Genomic DNA, 21,982 nt, shown 5'->3' with positions numbered 1-21,982 from the left:
CTTGTCCATTTTCCTATAATGGATCGTTCGGGGTCACCAATGTAGTGTGCCAAGTAGGCCGAAATAATGACAAGTAGTCAGGTGCTAGAGAAAGTGAGTTTACTGTAGCTAGCAGGAACAAAAGGCGAGAGAGAGTAATGCGGTCCCGGACCTTTATACTCCCGGCCGAAGTCCGCCTCCTTGGATCGACCCATTCCCGTGCCGAGGGGTCGTGAGTGGTATGGGCCGACCCTCGGGAGCCGCCACAGTTGACTTCTCTGCCTTGCAGCCAACTTCCAATGCTGCCAGAACTGCTCTCAGCACTTTGTTTTGGGTTTGTGATATCTGCATTTTGGTGCTTGAGGTACTTTTTGATAATTGTCAACTATCTTGATTAATAGTGTGGGGTGATGTTACTTCATTCTGGGCTCACTCCAATCCAAATCTCTAACCAGCTATGGTGTTACAGATATTACAAACCCACTGACTCCCACAACTATCTCGACTACACTTCTTCCCGACTTGCTTCCTGTAAAGACTCTATCCCCCCACCCGCACCCGAGATGAGGTGTTCCATAACAGGATATCCAAGATGTCTTCATTCTTTATGGAACGGGGGGGGGGGGTTCCCCTCTCTCATCATAGATGAGGCCCTCACTCGTGTCTCCTTTGTACCCTGCAGCGCTGCCCTTGCTCCCCCTCCCCTTAGTGGTAACAGAGACCGAGTCCCACTAGTCCTTACCTTTCACCCCATCAGCCAACGCATACAACACATAATCCAACAAGGTTAGAAGATGCAGCTCAGTGGTGCTTTGTTTACACTGAGATCTGCCTCCATCAGTGTGGGTGGGTGGGTGGTGTGGGTGGTCCAAGATGAAGGAGATTCAGCCTTCATGTCTCCCTGCAGTTCAGATTTAGCACATCACCAGTGGAAATAAATAAATAGACAAATAACACTTTATCTCTGGATGAAATGGTTTATGAATAAATATTAGTTTTTCAAGCTATTTTGGTCACTAACATAAAACAAAGTTAAAGGTAAAACATGATCGTGCCTTGAAATCTAAAAAATTGTTTTCATTGTTTCAATGTTCTGCTCATAAAAAGACTGAAATGTTGTAAATATTAACATTTTATAGCATAACAAAGTGGCTGGAAGGTGAGACATCTTGGACAAAGTTACTCTTCAGTAAAATCACCTTCCTGCCTTCTGGATTGTAAAGAAAAATATTGATGATAAAAATGTAAACTGAGCTCGATGTCCCAGCAAACGGTTCACGTCTCGTAATCAAACTGATGTCCTTAACTTGAATCCAGTCCGGGCACAAGGATTAAAAGCAATCAATCTTTTACACCATCAGCTTCATTATTTGAACTGATATCATTATTCATGCCACGAAGTTTGCAGTGTATAACTCTTCTCCCAGGCCACCTCCGCTATACAAACTTGCTAACTCAATGTAGCTGACCATTTAGTTGTCGCAGTACACCGACCACGATCTCCCGCAGAGTCTGAAACAGCAGATGTGACACAAGTTAACTCATTCCATGCTCAGAACCATGTAGACTGCAGTAAATTAATCAACACCTGAATCTCTGGGACAGCTAATGGAATACTGCTTACGAACGTAATTGCAAACAATGCTCACCAATGTCTCTACTTCTTCAGAGTTTAGGATTTGGCGCATAATATTCTATTCAACTTAGACAGGTGTACAGTAGAGCGCATACTGACTGGTTGTATTACACCTGGTTTAGAATTTGAAGACTCAGGAACAAAAGAAGCTTCAGAAAATGATAGACATTGCCATCTATCACGATACTCCCCACCATGATCAAAGGGATCTACAGGAAGCGTTGCCTCAAAAGGCAGCCAAGGATGGCAGAGTGGCACAGCTAATAGAGTTGCTGCCTCACAGAGTCAGAGACCCAGGCTGCTTCTGTGAAGTTTGCATGTTCTCCCTGGGACTTACAGGTGCTCTAGTTTCCTCCCACATCCCAAAGTTTGTAGGTTAACCGGTCTCTGTAAATTGCCACCAATGTGCAGGGTGCGGATGAGAAAGTGGGATGATGCAGAACTAGTGTGAACAGGTGTGTAGGAAGGAACTGCAGAAGCATGGTTTATACTGAAGATAGACACAAAATGCCAGAGTAATTCAACGAGTCAGACAGCATCTCTGGAAAAAGGAATAGGTGACGTTTCAGGTTGGTGTACCTCGACTTTCAGAAAGCCTTCGACAAGGTCCCACATAGGAGATTAGTGGGTAAAATTAGAGCACATGGTATTGGAGGTAGGGTACTGACATGGATAGAAAATTGGTTGACAGACAGAAAGCAAAGAGGGGATAAATGGGTCCCTTTCAGAATGGCAGGCAGTGACTAGTGGGGTACCGCAAGGCTCGGTGCTGGGACCGCAGCTATTTACAATATACATTAATGACTTGGATGAAAGGATTAAAAGTACCATTAGCAAATTTGCAGATGATACAAAGCTGGGTGGTAGTGTGAACTGTGAGGAAGATGCTATGAGGTCGCAGGGTAACTTGGACAGGTTGTGTGAGTGAGCGGATGCATGGCAAATGCAGTTTAATGTGGATAAGTGTGAGTTTATCCACTTTAGTAGTGAGAATAGGAAGGCAGATTATTATCTGAATGGTGTCAAGTTAGGAAAAGGACGTACAACGAGATCTGGGTGTCCTAGTGCATCAGCCACTGAAAGGAAGCATGCAGGTACAGCAGGCAGTGAAGAAAGCCGATGGAATGTTGGCCTTCATAACAAGAGGAGTTGAGTATAGGAGCAAAGAGGTCCTTCTGCAGTTGTACAGTGCCCAAGTGAGACCGCACCTGGAGCACTGTGTGCAGTTTTGGTCTCCAAATTTGAGGAAGGATATTTATGCTATTGAGGGCGTGCAGCGTAGGTTAATTCCTAGAATGGCGGGACTGTCGTATGTTGAAAGACTGGAGCGACTAGGCTTGTATACACTGGAATTTAGAAAGATGAGAGGGGATCTTATCAAAACATATAAGATTATTAAGGGGTTGGACACGTTAGAGGCAGGAAACATGTTCCCAATGTTGGGGGAGTCCAGAACTTAGGGCCACAGTTTAAGAATAAGGGGTAGGCCATTTAGATCGGAGATGAGGAAAAACCTTTTCAGTCAGAGAGTTGTAAATCTGTGGAATTCTCTGCCTCAGAAGGCAGTGGAGGCCAATTCTCTGAATACATTCAAGAGAGAGCTCGATAGAGCTCTTAAGGATAGTGGAGTCAGGGGGTATGGGGAGAAGGCAGGAACGGGGTACTGATTGAGAATGATCAGCCATGATCACATTGAATAGTGGTGCTGGCTCGAAGGGCCGAATGGCCTAATCCTGCACCTATTGTCTAACCCAGGAATGAGTGGGTTAACATATGATGACCATTTGACGGCACTGGGCCTGTACCAGCTGGAGTTTAGAAGGGTGAGGGGGGAGGGGAAAACCTCATTGAAACTTACCGAATAGTGAAAGTCTTGGATAGAGTGGACGTAGGGAGTATGTTTCCACTAGTGGGAGAGTCTACGACTAAAGGTCTGAGCCTCAGAATTAAAGGAGATGAGGAGGAATTTCTTTTGTCAGAGGGTAGTGAATCAGTGGAATTCAATGGATATTTTTAAAGGCAGAGATAGATACATACTTGATTAGTAGGGGCGTCAGGGGTTATGGAGAGAAGGCAGGAGAATGGGGTTATGAGGGAGAGATAGATCAGCCATGATTGAATGACCCAATTCTGCTCCTATCACTTATGACCTTTAACAAACACTTGCAAACTCAGGTAAGATCTCTAAAGCTTGACATCACCACTAAATAGGAATAAAATAGTCTGCTAGATTGGCACACTATCCACCATCAGAAACATTCCACAACTGCTATGCAATGTTACAAACTATAAAATGCACTGACTGATGCTTATATTATGACAGAGCTCAATGACAAGTGTAAAATTCAAGGAAGCTTTGTCCCATCCTTTAAAATGAGCTATGACTAATAAAAACATAAAATGCAAGAAACACGCAGCAGGTCGGGCTGCACCTACGGGAAGAGAAGGGATAACTTTTGAGTCAAAAAACACCTTTGTCAAAAATGTCACCTGATATGTTGGTTACTCTGCTGTAGGAAGGATGTCATTAAGCTGCAGAGATTTACAGCTATAGGAAGAGGTTAGGCAGGCTAGGACATTATTCCTTGAAGTGCAGGAGACCATGGGGTGATCTTATAGAGTATAAGACCACGAGGAAAATAGATAGGGTAAATGCAGAATCTTTTACACAGAGTAGGGGAATCAAGAACTAGAGGACATTAGTTTAAGGTGAGAGGGGAAAGATTTAATAGGAACCTGAGGGGCAACATTTTCTGAGGAGGTGGTGGGTGTATGGAACGAGTTGCCAGATGAGGTAGTTGGGGTTGGTACTATAACAATATTTAGATGACATTTGGATAGTTACATGGATAAGAAAGACAGAGCATATGGGTCAAATAGGGCAGGTGTGACTTTGTAGATGGGGCATCTTGGCAGCATGGGCAAGCTGAGCAGTCTGTTTCTGTGCTGTATGACAGTTGCCAGGACTCGAGGGCCTGAAATACAGAGAATGGTTGGGGAGGTTAGAATTTAGTCCTGGAAGTGCAGGAGGCTGAGGGTGATCTTATGGATGTATATAAAAATCATGAGAGAAATAGACTGGGTGAATGCACAGTCCTTTTTACACAGAGTAGGAGAATCATAAACTGGAGGGAATAGGTTTAAGATGAGAGGAGAAAGATTTAATGGGAATCTGAGGGGCCATGAGAATTTTTCCACTCATGCAGGTATGGAATGAGGAGATATCTGAGGCAATATTGCAACAGCTTTCAAAAGAGTAGGAGAGATACCTGGATAAGAAAGGTTTAGAGAGATGGGTCAATTTGCAGGCAAATAAGAACAGAAGAGGAGAAAGAGCAGGCTAGGATTCTTCCTTGGAGCACAGGAGGATGAGGGGTGGTCTTTTCGAGGCGTATAAAAACGTGTGGAATAGAACGGGTAGACGCATAAAGTCTCTTGCCCAGAATAGGGGAATCGAAAACCAGAGGTTCAAGGTGAGGGGGTGGGGGAGGAGATTTAAAAGGAACCTAAGGGGTAATTTTTTCATAGAAAGCGTGGTAGGTGTATGGAATGAGCTGCCGGAGGAAGTAAAGGCAGGTACTATCACAACCTTGTTAGACAGGTACACGGATAGGACAGGTTTAGAGGGATATGGGACTAGTGTAGATGGGACATGTTCGGTGTGGGTAAGTTGGGCCGAACGGGCCTATTTCCATGCTCTACCACTCTAGGATATTAGTTGTTTATCTCTCCACATATCTGTTGAGTGTTTCCAGCATTTTGTCTTCTTATTTTGGATTTCCAGCATCTATGGTTATTTTTCCATTTTGATTTAGGACCACACTTCCAACGTGCAGTTTGTGTTGTTCACAAGCTCCATAGATAATTCCTAGTTTCAATACAAAATGGGGAAGTGCATGACACCAGCTCCAGATCTCATGCTGGTGCTGTTGAATGCCCAGTGAGGATGGCAACACACAACCCTCCCTCCGCAATGGCAAACACTTGTTTACGTCCATGGGTCCATCAGAGTTGTTTCTACTGAAATCTACAGTCATGCAGAATGTTCAACCATGTGCTTTAGATTGTAATCTGACCTGTGGTTTGCAGTGTTCCTCAATCCAGTTGAAAACACAGGCTGACAACTCCTGAAAACTGGCCACAGAGATGCACGCATTGAATGACTGGAACAATAAGTCCATGATGTTTTGAAATATACTGAATTTGACCTGATCAGTTACTTGATCCTTGCCTTGTTGAGGATTAGTCTGATGGGCTTTGACAATCTGTTCATAATTCCTGTAAACAAAATGATTTGTTAATTGAAAAAATGACAGGTTCATGATCACCACTGGACTCATCTTTATACTTTCACTTACCATTAATCAAATATAAAAGAACAAAATGTTTTGTATGAATATTCAATACATGAAAATTACCAGAGAACATAAATCCTGGAGTGACTGCCTGAAATGGGAATAAAATGCAAACAAGAGCTGGAATGTATCGAGCCCCTGCCTCTGCTGACAATCAGTCGGCTTTACTCCAGCACTTTCACTACTCACAGAACATAGAACAGCACAGCTCAGGAACAGGCCTTTCGTCCCACAATGTTCATGTCGAACATGATGCTGAGTTAAACTGACCTCATCTGCCTACAAGTGATCCATATCCCTCCATTCCCTACACTTCACGTGCCTATCCAAAGCCTCAAACGCCACTATCGTATCTATCTCCACCGCCTCCCCAGCAGCGCGTGCAAGGCCCCTACCACTCTGTGTAAAAATAAACTTGCCCTGCACATCTCCATTAAATTTTCCCCTTATAAATTATGCCCTCTAGTATTGGCCATTTCCACATCGGGAAAAGGGTTATGACTGTCCACAGGTGGAAATTCGTGGAGTAGCTATTACCAGGGAGAAGGTGCTTAGGAAGCTGAAATGGCTGAAGGTGAATAGGTCACTTGGGCCGGATGGACGGTATCCTAGGGTTCTGAAAGAGGTGGCTTTATAGATTGTGGAGGCATTGACAGTGATATTTCAGGAATCACTAGAGTCAGGGGTGTTCCCAGATGATTGGAAAATTGCCTATATTACCCCGCTGCACAAAAGGGGACAAGGCAGAATAGTGGGAACTATAGGCTGGTTAGTCTGACTTCAGTGGTTCGTAAGATATTAGAGTCCATTATAAAGGATGAGATTACGGAGTACAGATTACGGAGGCTTGTGAAGGGAAGGTCTTGCTTGACAAGTATGCTGGAATTCTTTGGAGAAGTAAATAGCAAGACAGACAAAGGAGAGTCAGTAGATGTTGTTTACTTAGATTTTCAGAAAGTCTTTGATAAGGTGCCACACGTGACCTGTTAAGGATGAAGAGAGCCACGGTATTAAAGGGCAGGGACTAGCATGGATAACTGGTTGGCTGGATGGCAGACGACAAAGAGTGGCAATAAAGGGGGCATTTTCTGGTTGTCAGTGACTAGCGGAGTTCCGCTGGGGTCGGTGCTGGGGCCGCTACTCTTCACATTGTATATTAATGATTTGGACGAGGGGATTGAAGGCTTTGTGGCAAAGTTTGCTGAAATAAATATAGAGACAGAAACATAGAAAATAGGTGAGGCCATTTGGCCCTTCAAGCCAGCACCACCTTTCATTGTGATCATGGCTGATCATCCACAATCAGTAACCCGAGCCTGCCTTCTCCCCATATCCCTTGATTCAACTGGCCCCTAGAGCTCTATCTTACTCTCTTTTAAATTTATCCAGTGAATCGGCCTCCACTGCCTTCAGTGGCAGAGAATTCCACAAATTTTCAACTCAGGGTGAAAACGTTTTTTCTCATCTCAGTTTTAAATGGTCTCCCCTTTATTCTTAGACTGTGCCCCCTGGTTCTGGAGTCCCCCAACATTGGGAACATTTTTTCTGCATCTAGCTTGTCCAGTCCTTTGAAAATTTTATGTTTCTATCAGATCCCCTTTTATCCTTCCAAATTCCAGTGAATACAAGCCAGTTCTTTCCTCACATGACAGTCCCGCAATACCAGGGATTAACCTCGCGAACCTACGCTGCACTGCCTCAATAGCAAGGATGTCCTTTCTCAAATTAGGAGACTAAAACTGCACACAATATTCCAGATGTGGTCTCACCAGGGCCCTGTACTCTTCTACACTCAAATCCTCGTTATGAAGGCCAACATGCCATTAGCTTTCTTCACTACCTGCTGCACCTGCATGCTTACTTTCAGTGACTGGTGTAGGACACCCAGGTCTCGTTGCACTTCCCTTTTTCCTAATCTGACACCATTAAGACAATAATCTGCCTCCTTGTTCTTGGTGCCAAAGTGGATAACCTCACATTTATCTACATTATACTGCATCTGCCATGATTCTGCCCACTCACACAACCTGTCCAAGTCACCCTGCAACCTCTTCGCAGTTCACACTGCCACCCAGCTTTGTGTCATCTGCAAATTTGCTAGTGTTACTTTTAATTCCATCATCGAAATCATTAATATATATTGTAAATAGTTGCGGCCCCCAGCACCGAGCCTTGCGGCACTCCACTAGTCGCTGCCTGCCTTTCTGACAGGGACCCGTTTATTCCTACTCTTTGTTTCCTGTCTGCCAACCAATTCTCTAATAAACTAGACCAAGTAGACCCATTGGGCCCAAACCTCTCCTGCATTGGTGTAGCACCCTCTCCTCCCCCTCTCCCCTGCCTCCCCACTGCATCCTCCTCAACCCTCCTTATCCTCCCACCTCCCCTCTCTCCACCCCCATCAATCCCCCCTTATCCTCCCTCCTACCCCTTCCCTCCATAGGAGATAGATTTAAACTTTAAAATGGGAATAACTTTACAAATATAACACCGATTTCAATGAAACTTCTTCCACTAGCACCAAAGGGGCGACAATGAGTAAGGTGGGCCTAACATTATCGCACTATCGTGTACCGTTTTGGCTGTAGTTCAGGAACAAACAAACAAACGAGTTTTAGTGTCTAGATGACTACACCCTAACCCCAATACCATGTGCTCCATGATACAAAAAAAGGCAGTGTAGAGAAAGCAGGGACTCTGCAGAAGGACTTAGACAGGTTGGGAGAGTAGCAGAGAAGTGGCAGATGGAATATAGTGCAGCAAAGTGTGGAATCATGCCTTCTGGTGGTAGGAATAAAGGCGTAGACTATTTTCTAAATGGTGTGAGAATCTAGAAAATGGAGGTGCAAAGGGACTTGGGAGTGCTGGTGCAGGATTCCCAAAAAGTTAATTTGCAAATCAAATTGGTCGTAAAGAAGGCAAACTCAATGTTAGCATTTATTTCAAGAGGGCTTGTATATAAAAACGGGAATGTGATGCTGAGGCTCTATAAGGTGCTGGTCTGGCCGCATTTGGAATATTATGAGCAATTTTGGGCACCATATCTGAGCTCTGGAGAGGGTCCAGAGGAGGTTAACAAGAACGATCCCAGGAATGAGTATGTTAACATATGATGAGCATTTGTCAACACTGGGCCTGTACTCGCTGGAGTTTAGAAGGATGAGGGGGGACCTCATTGAAACTTACAGAATACTGAAAGGCTTGGACAGAGTGTATGTGGAGAGGACGTTTCCAGTAGTGGGAGAGTCTAGGACCAGAGGTCATCATAATTAAAAGACATTATTTTAGGAAGGAGGCTAGCTCATGAGGCTGTGGAGGCCGTCGGTGGATATTTTTAAGGCAGAGATAGGTAGATTCTTGATTAGTACAGGTGTTGTAGGTTATGGGGAGAAGGCAGGAGAATGGGGTTAGAAGGGAGAGATAGATCAGTTAGGGTTAGTGACCAAACCTATCTAGTAGAAGTTCTGACCTTCTTCATGAAGATTTTTTATAGTCCTGGATAGCTAATGCTATTTTTGATTGGCCAAGATCAGCGATGATTGAATGGCGTGGCAGACCTGATGGGTCGAAAGGCCTGAATCTGCTCACAGCATGGAAACAGGCCATTCAGGTCAATTTGTCCATATCCCTCTAAACCTATCCTATCCATGCATCTATCCAAATGACATGATAGTACATGCCTCAACTACCTCCTCCAGCAGCTTGTTCCATATGCCCACCACCCTATGAATAAAAAAGCCACCCCTCAGGTTCCTATTATGCTATGTCTTATGAACATTTTAAATTATGACTTAGGTTCTCATCACATCAACCAGGGGAAACACCACCCCTTCATCTATACTACAAAACCCTATCATTCTGAACATTTCAATGTTCTCTTTTTAGAGATACAGATACAGCACGGAAGAGAGCCTTTGACCCACCAAGTCTGTGCCGCTATAAGGTCAGAGTAAATGGTCTGATCAACAGTCATAGCATGGAAACAGGCCCATCGGCCCAATTTTCCCACTGTATTATGAGCCTGATAATAGTAATATATTCTTGCAGCTGAGAGGCGGAGAGCTGTCCATGTGTGGAAGTAATCAGTATAGCTGAGGTAAGAGGAAAGCATTTATCTTGTGGAAAATCATTGGATGTTTCCTTTTTCTGATTTATAATCACTGTTACACAATACAGACCATTCAGCCTATCAGATCCCTGGCTGTTGAGAGAAGAGCTAGTGAGCCTTAGCCCACCCTCGGACTAACCAGATAGTCTCACTATCAGGCTCCTCATGTGGGCATCAGTTGGTCTAGAAGAGATTGCTGAACCTTACGTCTTCATGATCTTCAGAGCCATGACGTCTTTGCGTAGGGTGGATATCTCTTCATCCTGCTTCTTCTTCTCTTTGTGCAGAAACTGGATGTAATCGATAGCTGCAAGCACAGAACAAGTTCACCAAGCATGACTGGAGCCACCATGGGGATTCGGTCCGAGCTTCCTGACAAACTTACACACATAAAAGATTTCTTGTGCAGGAAGGACCTGCAGGTGCTGGTTTTGAAACATAGAAAATAGGTGCAGGAGTAGGCCATTCGGCCCTTCGAGCCTGTACGCACCGCCATTCAATATGATCATGGCTGATCATCCAACTCAGTATCCTGTACCTGCCTTCTCTCCATACCCCCGATCCCTTTAGCCACAAGGGCCACATCTAACTCCCTCTTAAATATAGCCAATGAACTGGCCTCAACTACCTTCTGTGGCAGAGAATTCCACAGATTCACCACTCTCTGTGTGAAAAAAAACGTTCTCATCTCGGTCCTAAAAGACTTCCCCCTTATCCTTAAACTGTGACCCCTTGTTCTGGACTTCCCCAACATCGGGAACAATCTTCCTGCATCTAGCCTGTCCAACCCCGTAAGAATTTTGTAAGTTTCTATAAGATCCCCCCTCAATCTTCTAAATTCCAGCGAGTACAAGCCGAGTCTATCCAGTCTTTCTTCATATGAAAGTCCTGCCATCCCAGGAATCAATCTGTACTCCCTCTGTTGCAAGAATGTCTTTCCTCAGATTAGGAGACCAAAACTGTACGCAATACTCCAGATGTGGTCTCACCAATGCCCAGTACAACTGCAGAAGAACCTCCCTGCTCCTATACTCAAATCCCCTCGCTATGAATGCCAACATACCATTCGCTTTCTTCACTGCCTGCTGCACCTGCATGCCTACTTTCAATGACTGGTGCACCATGACACCCAGGTCTCGTTGCATCTCTCCTTTTCCTAATCGGCCACCATTCAGATAATAGCCTGCTTTCCTGTTCTTGCCACCAAAGTGGATAACCTCACATTTATCCACATTATACTGCATCTGCCATGCATTTGCCCACTCACCTAACCTATCCAAGTCACCTTGCAGCCTCCTAGCATCCTCCTCACAGCTAACACTGCCCCCCCAGCTTCGTGTCATCCGCAAACTTGGAGATGTTGTATTCAATTCCCTCATCCAAATTATCAATATATATTGTAAATAGCTGGGGTCCCAGCACTGAGCCTTGCGGTACCCCACTAGTCACTGCCTGCCATTCTGAAAAGGACCCGTTTATTCCTACTCTTTGCTTCCTGTCTGCCAGCCAGTTCTCTATCCACATCAATACTGAACCCACAATACAGTGTGCTTTAAGTTTGCATACTAATCTCTTATGTGGGACCTTGTCGAAAGCCTTCTGGAAGTCCAGATATAACACATCCACTGGTTCTCCCTTATCCACTCTACTAGTTACATCCTCAAAAAATTCTATAAGATTCGTCAGACATGATTTACCTTTCATAAATCCATGCTGACTTTGTCCAATGATTTCACCACTTTCCAAATGTGCTGCTATCCCATCTTTAATAACTGACTCTAGCATTTTCCCCACTACCGATGTTAAACTGAAAATAGACACAAAAATCCGGAGTAACTCAGCGGATCAAACAGCATCCCTGGAGTAAAGGAACAGGTAACGTTTCGGATAGAGACCCTTCTTGGGTTTCAACCCGAAACAACAACTATTCCTTTTCTCCAGAGATGCCGAATTACTCCAGCTCTTTGACCCGATTGACCCGCTGAATTACTCCAGCTCTTTGTATCTATAAAAGATTTTTCTCATGGTCCAAATCAAAGAGCACTTGCCTAAGATTACTTGGATTAGAAACAGAAAGAAGTCCATGGAAATACAATAATCTCTACCATCAGGGCTTTGCTTGGTTAATATTTTGTTATTGAGCACCTCATATTTCACTTAGACAGCTTACAACCCAGCAGTATGATTATTAACTTCTCTAACTTCAAGTAACCCTTGTTTTCCCTCTCTCTCCATCCCTTCCCCATCCTTGTTCTCAGACTGGTTTGACTGTCCTCCTGATTAAATTGTACTTTGTATGTCTCGTTGTCACCTTCCCTAGCTAACAATGATTTATTCTACATTTTCCTTGATCTACGTCCCCTTTAATCTATCGTTTTGACACCTTATCCTTCCATATCTCTCATTTTCCTTTCCCCTGACTCTGAGTTTGAAGGTCTCGACCCGAAACGTCACCCATTCCTTCTATCCAGAGATGCAGCCTGTCACACTTAGTTACTCCAGCATTTTGTGTTTTCATTCGGTGTAAACCTGCATTTGCATTTCCTTCCGACACATACTGAATTTAATGATTAAATCCTTAATCATATGGAATATGGACATTGCTGGCAACACAGTGAGGGAAAAACAGTTTAGTCCAAGTCAGTTTAGTGCTCTATGGAGGGGAATCTGTAGGTGGTGGTATTCCCATAAACCTGTTGCCCTTTGTGGTGATAAAGAGGTGATAGGTTTTGAAGGTGTGACTGCATTACATCTCCAGTGGTGGAGGGAACAAAGATTTAGGGTGGTGGATGGACTGCGAACGATTTCTTTGGCCTGAGTGTTGTTGAGATTGTTGACATTGTGGAAGCTGCACCCATGATGCAGCACAAGTAAATAGTCCCCACAGCACAATGTACGGAGAAGATTTATGAGGATGTTACGTGGACTCTATTGTGAGAGGTTTGGTCAAGCTAGGACTTTGTTCCTTGGAGCAGAAGACTGAGCAGTCATCTCAAAGAGGTGTATATGAGGGGGATAGGGTGAATGGACAGTCTTGCCATGTGTAACTGACAACTAGAGAGCATGGGATTATGGCTAAACGGGAAAAATGTAATCAAAGCCTAAGGCGTAGCTATTTCACAAAAACAAGCTTCCAGGTGAGGTAGTTGAAGTAGTGCTATAACGTTTAAGAACCATTTGGACAGGTATGTGGAAAGGAAAGGTTTATAGACAATAGACAATAGGTGCAGTAGTAGGCCATTCGGCCCTTCGAGCCAGCACCTCCATTCAATGTGATCATGGCTTATCATTCTCAATCAGTACCCCGTTTCTGCCTTCTCCCCATACCCCCTGACTCCGCTATCCTTAAGAGCTCTATCTAGCTCTCTCTTGAATGCATTCAGAGAATTGGCCTCCACTGCCTTCTGAGGCAGAGAATTCCACAGATTTACAACTCTCTGAGTGAAAATGTTTTTCCTCATCTCCGTTCTAAATGGCCTACCCCTTATTCTTAAACTGTGGCCCCTGGTTCTGGACTCCCCCAACATTGGGAACATGTTTCCTGCCTCTAACGTGTCTAACCCCTTAATAATCTTATATGTTTCGATAAGATCCCCTCTCATCCTTCTAAATTCCAGTGTATACAAGCCTAGTCGCTCCAGTCTTTCAACATACGACAGTCGACATAGGACAGTAGCAGGGTATGGGACACGTGCGGGAACGTGGGTCTAGGTTGAATGCTGATTGGGATGGATGAGTTACGCCATAAGGTCTGTTTCAGTGTTGTTTGACTCAATGATACTGGAAGTGTCTGCGTTGAAAGTATGAAGATTTTTCACATGTTAATTCATTTAATTTACATTTTATGTTCAGTTTTTGTAAAGATTGTGCAAAAACAGCTTGGCGCACAGGGCTAAGGAAAGATCACTAACACAGAAACCAATTCTGCTCCATACAATACATAGAAAATATGTGCAGGAGGAGGCCATTCGGCCTTTCGAGCCAGCACTGCCATTCATTGTGATCATGGCTGATCATCCACAATCAGTAACCCGTGCCTGCCTTCTCCCCATATCCACTTGTCCCTAGAGCTCTATCTAACTCTCTCTTAAACCCATCCAGTAATTTGGCCTCCACTGCCCTCTGTGGCAGAGAATTCCACAAATTCACAACTGTCTGGGTGAAAAAGTTCCTTCTCACGTCAGTTTTAAATGGCCTCCCCTTTATTCCTAAGACTGTGGCCCCTGGTTCTGGACTCCCCCAACATTGGGAACACTTTTCCTGCATCTAGCTTGTCCAGTCCTTTTATAATTTTATATGTCTCTATAAGATCCCCTCTCATCCTTCTAAACTCCAGTGAATACAAGCCTAGTCTTTTCAATCTTTCCTCATGACAGTCCTACCATCCCAAGGATCATTCTCGTGAACCTACGCTGCACTGCCTCAATTACAAGGATGTCCTTCCTCAAATTAGGAGACCAAAACTGTACACAATACTCCAGATGTGGTCTTTCCAGGGCCCTATACAACTGCAGAAGAACCTCTTTACTCCTATACTGAAATCCTCTTGTTAGAAAGGCCAACATGCCATTAGGTTTCTTCACTGCCTGCTGTAACTGCACGCCAACTTTCAGTGACAAGGACACCCAGGTCTCACTGCACTTCCTCCTTACCTACTTGTAACATCCTCAAAAAATCCCAGAAGATTAGTCAAGCATGACTTCCCCTTCATAAATCCATGCTGACTTGGACTTATCCTTTTATTGCTATCCAAATACACCGTTATTACCTCTTTAGTAATTGACTCCAGCATCTTCCCCACCGCCGATGTCAGGCTAACTGGTCTGTAATTCCCCGTTTTCTCTCTCGCTCCTTTCTTGAAAAGTGGGTTAACATTAGCTATCCTCCAATCCACGGGAACTGATCCTGAATCTATTGAACATTGGAAAATGATCACCAATGCATCCACTATTTCTAGAGCCACCTCCCTAAGTACCCTGGAATGCAGACCATCAGGCCCTGGGGATTTGTCAACCTTCAGTCCCATCAGTCTACCCAATACTATTTCTCGCCTAATGCAAATTTCTTTCAGTTCCTCTATCCCCCTCGATCCTCTGTCCTCTAGTACATCTGGGAGATTGTTTGCGTCTTCCTTAGTGAAGACAGATCCAAAGTACCTGTTCAACTCTTCTGCCATTTCCTTGTAATATAATAATATTTTCACCCGTGCCTGCCTTCAAGGGACCCGCATTTGTCTTTGCTAATCTTTTTCTCTTAACATATCTAAAGAAGCTTTTACTGTCCTTCTTTATATTCTTGGCCAACTTCCTCTCGTACTTCATCTTTTCAGCCCGTATTGCTCGTTTTGTTACCTTCTGTTGTCCTTTGAAAGTTTCCTAATCCTCTGGCTTCCTGCTATTCTTTGCTGTGTTATACATCTTTTCTTTTAGTTTTAATCCATCCCTAACTTCCCTTGTCAGCCTCGGTTGCCTCCTACTCCCCTTAGAATCTTTCTTGTGAACAAGTACTGTAGCAATGCTTGGATGTGGGGGTCACACTGTGCACTTTACTGCATTAAATGCACCAGTACATATGATGGACAGATTTATACATACTTTTCTGGAGAACTGTGGCTTTGCTCAGCTTCTGGGATCCAATTAAGGAATCTTGCGTTTGACATGTGGGGACGATTGACTGTAAATCATCATATCCTTTCTGTGGGACAGTGTTCAGGCAGTCAGTAACAAGTGACCAAATTAGTTGTACAAAGTTGACATCAAGCTTCAAAGTTCAGTTTTTAAAATCTGAATCTCACACCTTAATGGCATTCCTCCTCTTTTGTTCCGCCTGCGTGTGGGCTTGTCGCCGTCGATCTTTGTACGTCTCCTTATAAGCAGCTTCCTGCCTGTAGTCACTGTCTTCATCATCTGCAGTTGGAGAACAATCATTGTCTGTCATGCATTCAGCTACAGAGGAAACAAAATGTTTCAATTGCTTTGTTAAAGTGATTTTGTTTTTTCTATGTCTCAATCAGATTCTCATGAATATTGGCGTTAGGCTTACTGTGATAATCTTACTGCTGCCGCACAGAGCAGGCACCAAGAAATCTTTCTGCTAAATTAGCAACTTGTACTGTTGGAACTTTAGTTGGGATGGAGAATGGAGAAAATGTAAAATCAATCAAACAGCCACTGATCAGTCTGAGTCAAGGAACAGCCGATTAAAGCCTCTGATTTATTTAGCCATGGTTACATGGAGAATGGTGAATGGTTCTGGCAGCCACAAGGTTGGTACCGATGGGCCCTTGGAAACTGGCATTGAAATGGAGGGCAGCAGGGAGTGTGATTGTTCTATGTCCCCATCATTCTACATTCGGCTGAAATATATTTTTACATGATCAATGTTTATGGGAGAAAGATTAGATCCGCCATGATCTTATCGAACGGCGGAATAAACTTATTGTCTTATGTTTCTCACTGAGTAGGGTAACAGTTGGTTGCGGCAACCTCTGGGTGGGGCCTATAGATGGGCAGCCCCTGTGTGGGGTGGCCCGTGGGTGGGGCAGCAAATGACTTTAAACTCAGTTGAATAACGAGTAAAGTTGAGGTGATGTTACGTGAGTAACAGGCAAACAGCTCCAGCCCCCTCCCCAGCTCACCCCCCCACCCAGCCCCCTCCCCAGCTCAACCCATCTCCCCCAGTCAGCTCACCGACCCCCCTCCTCATCCCGCTCCCAGCTCATCACACCCCTCAGCTTACCATATTCCCCACTCCCCAGCCCACCCCCTCAAATCTGCGAACCATCGGTTCCCTCACCATCAGTCCCACTCCCTGGGGCAAAGCCAACCACTGTTAGCCATGCTGACAGTGGAGGCTGCAAGCAGAGCAATGTGCCCTTTTACCTGTGTTAGGGACGGAGGAGGCACTGGTGGAGCCAGTATTGGACGTGATGCTGTTTGCTCGCGACCCTATGCTTCCCTTCCTCGTGCCGTCAGCGAGAAACACTGGATATGGGGGAGAGGAAATCAGAGTGTTGAATGTATGCATCCATCCATCACATGGCCAGTCACTTAGCTGCAACCAAATCTGCTCTCTACATTTAATTAATTCATGCATTTGTACTTCTACAGGATACTCAGGCAGCTGACCAGGTACATTCTGCAATGCAATAACTACTATAATGTAGAAACAGGGCAGATAATTTGTGAAGTGAAAGGTCCCAAATACAGCTCTGTTCCAAAGCCTTTGAATGAATATTGGTCTAAGACACTGGACAGATCTCCAGTGCTCTTCAAAAGTGGCATCATGAATTATCCACTTCAGAGGTGTTATCCGTTTGTTTAGTTTATTGTCACGTATACTGAGGTACAGTGAAATTCATTTTCCAGTCTTTCATATTTCTTTGAGACAGAGACCATGCTGGCTCCCAGAGTAATCTGAAGATAGACACAAGAAGCTGGAGTAACTCAGCGGGACAGGCAGCATCTCTGGAGGGAAGGAATGGGTGACGTTTTGGGTCGAGACCCTCCTTCAGACCACCAATTCCAATCCTCAAGGGATACAAGAAACAGCCGATGCATTAAAAAAAAGTGATGGAGGAACTCAGTGGGTCAGGCAGCATCTGTGGAGGAATGGACAGACATTTTGGGAGCCTTCCTCAATTTATTTCCCTGTAACCTACACTTTCATGGTCATCAGCTCCTCAGCCATCCACCCAGGAATAAATACAGACTTGCTATACAGGGTTTGGACAGTGACAAGCAACAGATATTGTCCAAGAGATTGGGGAGTCCACATTTAGGGTATTACGTTCAATTTTTGGTCACTCTGTTGATAGCAAAGATGTTGTTAAGATGGAATGGGTGCAGAGAAGATTTATGAGGATGTTGCCAGGACTTGAGAGCCTGAACAATTGGAAGAGGTTGTGCAGGCTAGGATTTTATTACTTGGAATGTGGGAGGTTGAGGGGTGATCTTATAGAAGTGTATAAAATCATGGGAGGATGCGATAGGCTAAATGCACAGTCATTTACCCAGAGTATGGGAATCAAGAACCAGAGGATATTGGTTTAAGGTGAGGGGAAAAAGATATAATAGGAACCTGAGGGACCCATCCCCAATCCCTAGGCTTTGGACTTCCTCTGCATGTCAAAAATGTGCTGGCGGGTTAAGTGCCCTTAGATTAAGAGGGTGGCAGGATGATCAAGGAGATAAGAGAAAATACAGGTTACAGGTAAATATGGGGATGGTTGGAGGAGATGCAGATAATGGGTAAACTGATGGGCTGAACAACCAGATGGGCTGATGGGCTGAACAACCAGATGGGCTGATGGGCTGAACAACCAGAAAATAAGAAGCACTTAATCACAAGGAATAACCCGATCAGAAACAGATCCTCCGGTGCCCGTCAGGCAAGGCCTTGTCTCGTTATTACTGACCCAATAACTACAGCCGACCTCAATGCCGCCATGGTCTCAATACAGCCCCTCTCCAACTGAAATGTTGAGCAGTGAGGGGGGAGACGGGGAGATTTCTCATTTGAGGGCGTGGGGGGAGTTGAGGGGATGGGGGAATTGAGGGTGGGGAGTTTGGGGGAGGAAGGTTGAGGGGGGAATTTGGGGGGGATGTTGAAGGGGGAATTGGGGGTGTTTGAGGGGGGGGGGAGTTTGAGGATGGGGGGCAGTTTGAGGGTGGGGGGTAATTCTCTACCCTGGTCGTTCAGTTCAAGGCTGCTGTAGCTGCACTTACCGGGTTCAATGCCATTGTCGCTGAACGAAGACTCAGTCTGTTTTCAGGTGGAGATTCCAGGGGAGGGAGAGAAACAGACAGATTTACATTAAACAATATTTGCCCTTTTCTTGCCAGAACTGTAATGCTGCCCCTTTTCCCTCCCTCGCCATTTACTTTCCATTCCCCCCTTTCTCTACCCCTCCTGCCTTCCATCCATCACGCTCTCTTCCCCCGTCGGTCCTCGCCTTGATCCACGCCCCCCTCTTCCCTCACAGACGCCTCGCCCCTCTCTTTCTCCCCCTCCCTCTCTCCCTCACTCTCTCTCTACCTCACTCCCTCCCCCTCACTCTCTTCAGCCTCTCTCTCCCTCCCCCTCATTCTCTTCCCCTCTCTCCCTCTCTCCACCCTCCCCCTCTCTCTCCCCCCCTCACTCTCTCTCTCGTTCTCTACCCCCCTCACTCTCTCTCCCTCCCCCCTCTCACACCCCTCACTCTCTCCCTCTCATTCTCTCCCCTTCACTCTCTCTTCCCCCCTCACTCCCCTCTCTCCCCCCTCACTCTCTCCTCCCTCCCCCCTCGCTCTCTCTCCCCCCTCCCCCTCTCCCTCCCCCTCTCCCTCTCTCCTTCCCCTCCCCTCTCCTCCCCCCCCTCACTCTCCTCCCCCTCACTCTCTCCCCTCCTCTCTCTCTCTCCCCCTCTCCTCCCCCCCTCTCCTCCCCCCTCTCTCCTCTCCCCCTCACTCTCTCCTCCCCCTCTCTCTCCTCCCCTCTCTCTCTCCCCTCCCCCCTCTCTCTCCCCTCCCCCCCTCTCTCCCCTCCCCCCCTCTCCTCTCTCCCCCCCCTCTCTCCCCTCCCCCCCTCTCTCTCCCCCCTCCTCTCTCTCCCCCCTCCTCTCTCTCTCCCCCCTCCTCTCTCTCTCCCCTCCCCCTCTCTCTCCCCCCCTCTCCCCCTCTCTCTCCCCCTCTCTCTCCCCCCTCCTCTCTCTCCCCTCCCCCTCCCTCTCTCCCCTCCCCCTCTCCCCCCTCTCTCTCCCCCCCTCTCTCTCCCCCTCCTCTCTCTCCCCTCCCCCTCCCTCTCTCCCCTCCCCCCTCTCTCTCTCCCCTCCCCCTCCCCCCCTCTCTCTCCCCTCCCCCTCTCCCCCCTCTCTCTCCCCCCTCTCTCTCCCCCCCCCCCTCCCTCTCTCCCCCCTCTCTCTCCCCCCTCTCTCCGCCCCCCCTCTCTCTCCCCCCCTCTCTCTCCCCCCTCTCTCTCTCTCTCCGCCCCCCCTCTCTCTCCCCTCCCCCCCTCTCTCCCCTCCCCCCTCTCCTCTCTCCCCCCCCTCTCTCTCCCCCTCCTCTCTCTCCCCCCTCCTCTCTCTCTCCCCTCCCCCTCTCTCTCCCCCCCTCTCTCCCCCTCTCTCTCCCCCTCCCTCTCTCCCCTCCCCCTCTCCCCCCTCTCTCTCCCCCCCTCTCTCTCCCCCTCCTCTCTCTCCCCTCCCCCTCCCTCTCTCCCCCCTCTCTCTCCCCCCTCTCTCTCCCCCCCCCTCCCTCTCTCCCCCCTCTCTCTCCCCCCCTCTCTCTCACTCTCTCCGCCCCCCCTCTCTCCCCTCCCCCTCCCCCTCCTCTCTCTCCCCTCCCCCTCCCTCTCTCCCCTCCCCCTCTCTCTCTCCCCTCCCCCTCCCCCCCTCTCTCTCCCCTCCCCCCTCCCCCCTCTCTCACCCTCTCCCCCCCCTCTCTCTCCCCCTCCTCACTTTGATCCCCGGTTCATCGGTCGCGCCGCCCGGCTCCGCCATGACACGCGCGCTCCCGCTCCCGCTCCCGCTCCCGCGCACGCGCGCTCCGACCAACGACACTGGAGGAACAAGACGACGACTCCGTTGAACTGAAGTGCCGTCCGCAAAGCCGCCATTTTAGGAAGCAAACGCCGCCTCTCGCAGTGTAATCAGTGTAATCAGTGTAATCAGTGTAATCAGTGTAATCAGTGTAATCAGTGTAATCAGTGTAATCAGTGTAATCAGTGTAATCAGTGTAATCAGTGTTGTGGGAGAACAGTGTGGATGATGACGCCATTAAAATACAGAATATATCTCATCTATCACTCCACAGATTTTTGTTCTTTTTATTTTTAATTGTTTCTTACTAAAATGGCTCTGACCGCGGGTGAGCGCCCCCTGCGGCCGCGGGTGGAAGCGCCGGACCGCGTCCGTTCGGCCCGTCCTGTCCCGTCCCGTCCCGCTGAGTTAGTCTAGCTTTTTGTGTCCTTTTCACCATGAACTGCCACTTTGGTTTGGCCCACGCTCTCATTACTCTCGCCCAAATGTATTTGCCTGAAGAGTGAGGGTGGATACAGCGCCCATTGACTGGTCTTTGTAGTAGCTGAGGCAGAAAGTATAACATTTAAAAGGAAACTTGGACAGGCACATGGATTTGAAAGGTTTAGAGGGATAAGGGCAAAACACAGGCAGGTCTAGTGTACTGGTCAATTTCCCTCCTGGGATAAATTAAGTTCTATTGTATCATGTAGATGGGACACCTTAGTCTTCATGGGCAAGTTGGACCAAGGAGCCTGTAACAGTAAAACACAGCACAAGACCAGGCTCTTCAGCCCCCAATGTCCGTGCCAAATTAACTAAATCTCCTCTGCTTGCCTGTGATCTGTATCTGGTATTTTTTTCTTCACTTCCTTTGTATTTATCAGGCTTCTTTGTACTCAAGTATATGATTTGATTCGACCGCAGGCAAACAAAGCTTTTCACTGTATCTAATACACGTGACATTAATATTACCAGTACCAATATTAAGATAGACACATGAATAGGCAGGGAATAGAGGAATAAGATCACAGGCAAGCAGACAATAGACAATAGACAATAGACAATAGGTGCAGGAGTAGGCCATTCAGCCCTTCGAGCCAGCACCGCCATTCAATGCGATCATGGCTGATCACTATCAATCAGTACCCCGTTCCTGCCTTCTCCCCATACCCCCTCACTCCGCTATCCTTAAGAGCTCTATCCAGCTCTCTCTTGAAAGCATCCAACGAACTGGCCTCCACTGCCTTCTGAGGCAGAGAATTCCACACCTTCACCACCCTCTGACTGAAAAAGTTCTTCCTCATCTCCGTTCTAAATGGCCTACCCCTTATTCTCAAACTGTGGCCCCTTGTTCTGGACTCCCCCAACATTGGGAACATGTTATCTGCCTCTAATGTGTCCAATCC

General features: G+C 46.6%; 1 protein-coding gene across 4 annotated transcripts; it reads right to left on the bottom strand.

The window, feature by feature from the left end:
- Positions 1-929: 929 nt before the first annotated feature.
- On the bottom strand, positions 930-20,596 carry mlx (MAX dimerization protein MLX). 4 transcript variants are annotated; one of them, XM_078424440.1, is made up of 8 exons: positions 20,514-20,596; positions 18,805-18,841; positions 16,960-17,061; positions 15,875-16,023; positions 15,673-15,772; positions 10,286-10,385; positions 5,692-5,893; positions 931-1,491 (listed from the first exon to the last, which is right to left on the bottom strand). In XM_078424440.1, exons 1-8 carry the CDS (start codon positions 20,553-20,555, stop codon positions 1,435-1,437), a joined length of 789 nt encoding a protein of 262 aa, XP_078280566.1. In that variant the 5' UTR covers positions 20,556-20,596; the 3' UTR covers positions 931-1,434. The 4 variants fall into 4 exon arrangements, with proteins under 4 accessions (XP_078280568.1, XP_078280569.1, XP_078280566.1 ...); XM_078424441.1 differs by having other exon boundaries at positions 15,875-15,984; XM_078424442.1 differs by lacking the exon at positions 16,960-17,061 and having other exon boundaries at positions 930-1,491; positions 20,514-20,591.
- Between the last annotated feature and the right edge of the window lie 1,386 nt (positions 20,597-21,982).

This window comes from Rhinoraja longicauda, chromosome 29 (assembly GCF_053455715.1).
Source record: "Rhinoraja longicauda isolate Sanriku21f chromosome 29, sRhiLon1.1, whole genome shotgun sequence".
NCBI classification, from domain to species: Eukaryota; Metazoa; Chordata; class Chondrichthyes; order Rajiformes; family Arhynchobatidae; genus Rhinoraja; species Rhinoraja longicauda.
This window is presented reverse-complemented; position numbering and strand designations above follow the sequence as displayed.

What these genes read in the sequence shown, in the direction of transcription:
- mlx (XM_078424440.1), bottom strand. Translation starts at nt 20,555, where the DNA reads ATGGCGGAGCCGGGCGGCGCGACCGATGAACCGGGGATCAAA. An exon ending in CGACAATGGCATTGAACCCG is followed by an intron (nt 17,062 to 18,804) that starts GTAAGTGCAGCT and finishes CCCCATATCCAG; the next exon opens with TGTTTCTCGCTGACGGCACG. An exon ending in AGCCACAGTTCTCCAGAAAA is followed by an intron (nt 10,386 to 15,672) that starts GTATGTATAAAT and finishes CTGTGCTTGCAG; the next exon opens with CTATCGATTACATCCAGTTT.